This window comes from Scomber scombrus, chromosome 11 (genome assembly GCF_963691925.1).
Source record: "Scomber scombrus chromosome 11, fScoSco1.1, whole genome shotgun sequence".
NCBI lineage: Eukaryota > Metazoa > Chordata > Actinopteri > Scombriformes > Scombridae > Scomber > Scomber scombrus.
This window is the reverse complement of record NC_084980.1, coordinates 18,970,538-18,977,852: the sequence shown is the minus strand read 5'-3', so window position 1 is coordinate 18,977,852 and position 7,315 is coordinate 18,970,538. Positions and strand designations below refer to the sequence as shown.

General features: G+C 41.1%; 1 protein-coding gene across 1 annotated transcript; it reads right to left on the bottom strand.

The window, feature by feature from the left end:
• Nucleotides 1-233: 233 nt before the first annotated feature.
• Nucleotides 234-2,390, bottom strand: snai2 (snail family zinc finger 2). Its single transcript, XM_062429241.1, has 3 exons — nt 2,208-2,390; nt 1,479-2,000; nt 234-1,106 (listed from the first exon to the last, which is right to left on the bottom strand). The coding sequence occupies exons 1-3, from the start codon at nt 2,284-2,286 to the stop codon at nt 925-927; spliced, it is 783 nt and encodes a 260-aa protein (XP_062285225.1). The 5' UTR covers nt 2,287-2,390; the 3' UTR covers nt 234-924.
• Between the last annotated feature and the right edge of the window lie 4,925 nt (nt 2,391-7,315).

The following is a 7,315-nucleotide window of genomic DNA, read 5'->3' as shown; positions in this document are numbered from 1 at the left end:
TCTCCTTAACATGAGATGGTGCAAGCTGGATTAAATATCATTTGCTTTTGTGCATGTTATTCCGTTTTGAAGCGTGTAACCATCCATGAATCCTGCTGAGTCCTGCTGAAAAAAGCTCATACACTTAAAGTAACATAAACTCATAAAGACTTCACAGAGAAAAGCAACATGCAAAATGCCCAGAAAATTATACAAAATGTCATGAAACTTTATTTTTAAAGTGTCATGAAAATATGAAAATCATTCAGCATCACAGTTTTCACTGTTAATATACAATCATCTCAGTCACGCTTACATTCAATATATAAAAATATAAAAGCAAACTGTTGTTGAAAAATACATATTATTGCCAAGTGAAACTGAGGCACTTGAGAAAAACTGTATTGCTATTTGAGTGCTGGCAAACTGTTTCTAATGACTGTGCAAAAGTAATAATAATTTCACCCTAAACACTAAGTTTGCACTTGTTCCCTAAGTAACAATGGCTTCAGTATTCCACTGGTTATATTTATACTGTTCATAATACGCCTTTTAGTATCGTCTCTGTGGTTCATATAAAAAAAAGTGGAGGACTCCATAACAACAGAGCACACAGCCATTGAGAGACACTGGCAGAAACACTGAAGATAACATTGTGTAGGCATATAAAACATTCTAGACATGCAAAAAGTGCATGAATAGCACAGGTAGGTGAGTACATGGTATGACAAAAGCTCGACACTGATTGCAATCACAGAAACACTGCTTGAAACAAGAAGCACGTGACACGAGCCATTTCTCCCTCTGAAATGAAATGGACCAGTTGTAGAGAAAAAAAGTCTGCATATTTGGAACAAACCCCCTTTGCTCGATGTGATTCCCTGACAGTTCAGTTCTCCTGGGTCTGGAAAAAAAAGGTTTCTGGTGGTGGAAGAGTATCCCAGTTCAGTGTGCTACACAACAACCAGATTCTTCATGCTTGTGCAGAAGAGACATCCTGGAGAAGGTTTTGGAGCAGTTCTTGCACTGGTATTTTTTCACATCCGAATGGGTCTGTAGGTGAGCCCTGAGATTGGACCTGTCCGCAAATGCCCTGTTGCAGTGAGGGCAGGAGAACGGCTTCTCTCCTGTCAAGTGACAAAAGGAAAGAAAACATTGTCAGCGATTGCACACACAGATATACAGCATCTGAATCCAAATTATGTCTCTGAAGCATCTTGGCCTTATATTTTTTTGGGACTTTTTTTTAGCACACTCTGCATTATTTCTCTTTTCAACACAACACCAAAAGTAAACCTGCAGCAAGTAATAAAACATTCAGAGAGCTGAGCATAACAACAACTTGTTCAGCTTCACTACAGAACTGTTTTAACATAGTCCACACTCGCTCAAAGGCTGTTAAAAGAAATGCCAAGGTGAATACAAATAGTCTGACTGCAAACAACAACCAAACTGCATCTTCACACTTTAGGCCCCTCTGTTATCCCCCATTCACTCACCGGTGTGCGTCCTGATGTGTCCTTGGAGCAGCCACGGTCTAGAGAAAGCTTTCCCACATATTTTGCAAACACAAGGCAATGTGTGAGTCCTGATGTGCATTTTGAGAGCTCCCAGGCTTACATACTCCTTCTCGCAATATTTACAACTGAAGGATTTCCTCGTTTGTGCGTCGCAGTGCAGCTGCTTATGCTTGAGCAGTCCAGAGTACGTGGAGTAGGACTTGCTACACAAACTACATTGGAATTTCTCTGCCTCCACTCCGTGAGGGTCTGTCAGTTTGGGGAGCATCTGCTCGTCTTCATCACTCCTCGGGCTCTCAGAGCCACTGTGGTCTTTAGAGGAGGTGTCCGAGAGCGATGAAGGGTATCCAGAGATGGGGGAGAGGTCACTGGGTAGCGGAGACAGCGGCAAGTTGCTGGTAGTCCATACTGTGATGGGGCTGTACGCTGCCGGACTTAGGATCTCCGGCTGGGGAATGACAGGCAGGGGAAGGCCCTTGTAGAAATGTGGCGTGATGAACACTGAAAATAGAGAGAGTAAAACGAAATGAGTAAAGTGAAGTTGGCTGTCATTTATCAAGTGAGGCGCACAGATTTCAAAGTAGGGCAACAAGTTCAAAAAGTTCTGGGAAGTAAAATCGCGATGTATCAACTTGAATTCATGTCAGAAACACAACTTGTTAAACTTCGCAAAGTTAGACAGGTCCTTTATAATTAAAACAACTTTACCTGTTGGGCTGTCCAGCTCACTATAATTTGGCTTCTTTGCGGAGTTTATGTGTTTCTTGACCAAAAAAGAGCGTGGCATCTTGAAACACAAGTGGACAACTTTGACAAACTTTAGTTTCTCTCTTCAAATATAGCGGTGAGCGTCAGTATTCTGTGTAAAGACGGAAATCCTTATTGCTTAAGTCCAGTGGAGTGTCATGGTGCGCTGCGCTCTTGGAAACAGTGCAGTGGGTAGCTGTAAAGAGCTGTAAATACTCCCTATCAGGTGCATGGGAGGAGCCATCTACTACATTTACATATACTGGGAGCTCAAACCAATTAAATCTCGCTTTTACCACGGAGCTTTAAAAATGTGCTTGCAGCCTATAGCAGCTCATAACCCCCCACCCCCAAGAGGCTGGGTGAGTGCCATGAACTCCAGACAGGTGCTTTGTGCTGCTTGTGTGTCTTTCAAGGATGCAAGTGTAGGCTACATGGCACCAAACAGCTGGCACTGGTTGTTACTGACAGTGACAATGATAGCAGCAGCAGCAGCAGCAGAAGATATAATCACCACAATGAAAAGCAACTAAAAAAGTACACATTCTTTTTAAAATATTCATGCAACCACAGAAAGATCAAGACGTGACAGTGAAGTGCTAAGAAAAGAATAGGAGCTACAGGGTGAGATAGACAGCATTATTTAAATGTCTTTACTAATGCAATCACTGCACGGAGTGTGCACGGTGTTACTGATGATTGTTGTGTTATAAACCTCTGGGGACTTGATTATCCTGTAGGGGTGGCATATTTGAATTGGAGAATAATCCTGCCCACACCAGCATTCCTAATGGTGATGATAATGAATAAGATGAAGGAAGATGAAAGGTTTATTGTAGACACATGTACATAATCTTACATCTTTTGTACACAGATCTGTTCAGCTATCAAATCCAACGCAATCCATGTTCAACCCAGCAACTAGAACAATACACTGTATGCTTCCATCCACATTGTCATTCTGTGCCTTTGCCAAAGGATGGCCCCTCACTAATGCAGTTGTGTGTGGAGAAAGCCACACATTTCCTTGCCAGGTAATGCAATAAGGCATTCCTCCTTGAAATGTAGATTTAAGTGTAGTTTCCTCTCAAGGTCAGACATGGTACCATAATCAAATGTATCCTTACAGCTGCTGAAATGGACAAGGGAGAGGCAAACTTAGCAGTCTACGCCCCCTTGTGTTCAACTCTGCTCTTCTGACAGAGTTGAACATCTCGAGTAACAAGGCAGGGGGGAAACAGGAAACACACAAAAAGCAAGGCTTAGCTATGGTGATATTGAAAAGCAGCTCCTGGAGCAGTTTGATTGGTTAGGTCAGCAGATATGAAAAGCTCCTTATGTCTAGGGCAAGCCTTAAGTTAATTGTGAACTGCTTATCTTATCTAAAAAACATAATTGCAGATCATGAATAGTTTCCCTTTGTGCTTGCTTGGATTATAAAGGGAAGGGAAGGTTATCTGTGCGTAATAACTCCAGGCTACTGTCACACATTCAGCAGTCTATATGGCGAGCGAGGAATGGTGATGTTTGGTGGTGGTGGTCCAGCAGGAAACCAAAGATAATCCTTTGAAATCAATATCATCCACCAACCAAACCATGTCCAAGAGAGGCAGGCCATGCTTGGCCAGGTGAAAAATGTCTCTCTGCAGCTTTCATGCTTCAATTTTGGTTCTCTGCATTCACAGCATGCGGGTGCTGTTATACTGACATTAATGAAGGGGGAGTGAAGGCATGGGTGCGCCGACTCAAATCGTATCACTCACTCTAGAAAGAAAAGACAGTAGTTTATAAGACTGGAATTAATATACAGAGAGGGAGCCTTGTATCCTTTGCCATGTATTGTGCCATATCAGAATAGTTTTAAAACCAGTACAATGTCCTCAGTTTAAACATGAACATTCTTGATTTTCTGGTCATGCTGAGGTAAGAGGATAACATTTGCAACCTCATAATTCAACTTCCAGATGTACAGTATGTTGAGGTCAGATAGGTTAAAGATCCTGAAAAACTTGTTTTGTTCTCAATAATATTAAATGTTCATGAATAAGTAAGCAACCATTACAGTGCATTATTTATTACAGTTGGAGTTTCACACCCAGCTATGCTGTTTCATCAGGACTATGTGGGTTGATCAGATTTGACTGTTGCATTTTGATTCCCTGATTGGCGCATGGGAATACATGACATCACCTTTCCCTGATTCCTGCCCACTTCAAAACCAGTGCCTGCACTCCATGTGTCCATGCCAGTGTGCTGCTTGTTAAAGCAACGAGAATACAGTACATGAAGTACAGGTGGCGTTTGAGGCACTTTTAGGAATGATGTTGAATCTCCAACACCTGATAATCACACTGCAGCATGTGGTGGATATGCTGTGGTAAACTCTGATTATAGCCTCTTGTGGCAAAATGTTGGCAGAGACACCTTTTCTATTTGGACTCAGCCACTACAAGCTATGTGAAATATGTGTTAATTAGTCTGTGTTATTTGTGATGCTGTTGCTGCACATGGTATTTGGTTTACTCACTGCAAAGAACAGTCGATTCAAGTCTCCATAAGTGGCACGTGTGGTACTGTGAAGTGGATAATGCTCAACCGGCACAAACCAACATTGTGTCAGATGAGTTTTGTAGTTACACAAACACATAAATATGTCATGTGAAATAACAAAACTATTCTAACTGGCAGATTATCTTTTATTTATATTTTTAAACATATTGCTCATAGTAAGATGCTGACTTAGAAATTGTGTTTTCAGGGCCTTTAAAGGGGACTTGTTATTTATATACTATTATAATGTTGGATATCTATGCTAAACATGGTCAAAGTTCCAAAACTTGATGTTAACGTATGTAGAAATGCTTCCTACAAGTCAAAAGCTCAGGCTTCAACCTGCCCTGAATGCTTCGTTAGTGACAGTTTTTTCTACCTTGCATGTCAGCTCGTTGTGCATGCCCATAAACAGCTGTCTGTTCCATAGCCGTTGTTCCTGAGGTTTTACCATGAGTTGTTTACATTGTCCACTCTCATATTTCAGATTGGATTTAGGCTCTAATGAACATGTGTGATGCTTCCAGTATTACTCGTCACATGTATGATACTTCACTGCTGTACAGCAGGCATGAGACATGTTGTTTGTTTGTTGAGTGTTTGTATAAATCTGTTCAAATGTGTCAAAATGTGTCAAGTTGTTGGCCAGAAGAAAGTGAACTAGAGAACAAGAATAACATGATGGGGAAGGAGACTGTTGGAGTGCTGTTGCTATTGGTGATGATTATATTCAGTGTTTACACACAATACAACGCCACCGCTGTGCTTCCTGGGGGAAGTGACCAGGTACTGTGACAGGGAAAAGCTGCTGTCCTTACAGAAACGAGCTGCACCAGAACCAGGCCGGCTTGAAAACGTTCCAGAGGAGAGTCGCTCAACAGCGTGAAGACAGTCGGCTGTAGGGTGGCATTCAACAACGTGCAACAAGCCACTGCTGCTGTCAATACTCTTCAGCAATGCTCTCACTGCAGTGAATACCGTGAGTCGTGATCTCATGATCTACAAAGAGACCTGGCTTCAGGGAGACTTCCTGGATCCTTTGGTTCAGGTGCAAGGCTTCTCAAATGTTCGTATTGATAAGAATAATAACTCAGGTACAGGAATTACATAACAAAAGACATGGTAGGCCTGTGTACTCCTGCCTTTGTACTCATGTATTGATGTCTATTTTCATGTTACCTACCCAGAGACTATGGGAATATTTTCATCTTCGCTGTATAGATCCTGCCTAATGGAAAGACATCCAAAGCTGCCTTACATGCAGCCAACTGTGTTCATCAGCAATTAAAAAACAAACATGATGCACCAGTATTTGTTCTAGGGGACTTCAATCCCTTTAAAGATGAACTACGCTCCTCCAGGGTTCCTGCAATAGAAGCACGTAAAAAAAATAAGATACTGGACGAATGCTGTGGCAACATTAAAGGCGCATATGCTGCTAAGATCAGACCCCCACTTTTCAAATATGGATCATAACACTATCCAGCAACTTCCCATTTTCAGGTCCACCCTTAAAAGAAGGAAACCTGTCTGGCAGGATAGGAATAAGGAAGAGCCAAGTGGTTGCTTCCTGGCCACATTTTGGGATGTTTACCATTAAGACGATAATATTGACAGTACTGCGGAGGCGAGCACAGGGTGCATTCATTTTTGCGTTGACACTCTAGTGCCAAAAAAAGACCAATAGGATACACCCAAACAACAAAGAAAACAGCACACCTGAGATCAAATGAAAAAAACATAACAGAAACAAGCTTTAACAACAATTTAATGAAACTGAGAACAGTTCAAAGAGAACTAAATGGGGGAAAATAAAGGGAAGCGCAAGAACAACAGTTTATGTTGCAGAGAAGCCTTTTCAACTAAAAACTGAAAAGAACCCCAAAAAACAAACAAACAAACAAACAAACAAACAAACAAACAAACAAACAAACAAACAAAAAACGGTGGGACTCAATGAAAGAAATGATCAACCTGAACTCTGAGGAGGGAAATGTATGTACTGACTGAACTAGAAAAAGCAAACAAACAATTTCTATAAATGTTTTGATTCTGCAGGGAGTGATAGTATTGATGGATGTAGAAACCTGTCAATTACAGTGACATGTGATCCAACACAGGATATAACAGTAATTGATCCAAGTGCTGTGGGCCAGATGGTGGATCCTATAGTATGGAAAAAGTGGCCATTATTCCTGTTGAAAAAAGGAATTGATTGATCACTTGAACACATTATGGTGGGGAATCTATGAAGTGAAGTACAACATCTCTTTACTTATGAAGATGGTAGAGGTACTAAGTTTACTGACAAAAGATTCAGACATGCTACATGCTATGTATAAGAAATGCTCTTCAATCCCAGGTCTGTTGGTTATTACAGCCCATTTTTAATCAATACATCTGTTATTCATTATGGTATTACAACATGGATTAGTCACTTGTCCATTAAACTCAAATTCAAACTCCAAAACCTGATCAGAAGGTGTGGAAAAATAATTGGCATGTTGCCTTCTTCTTCT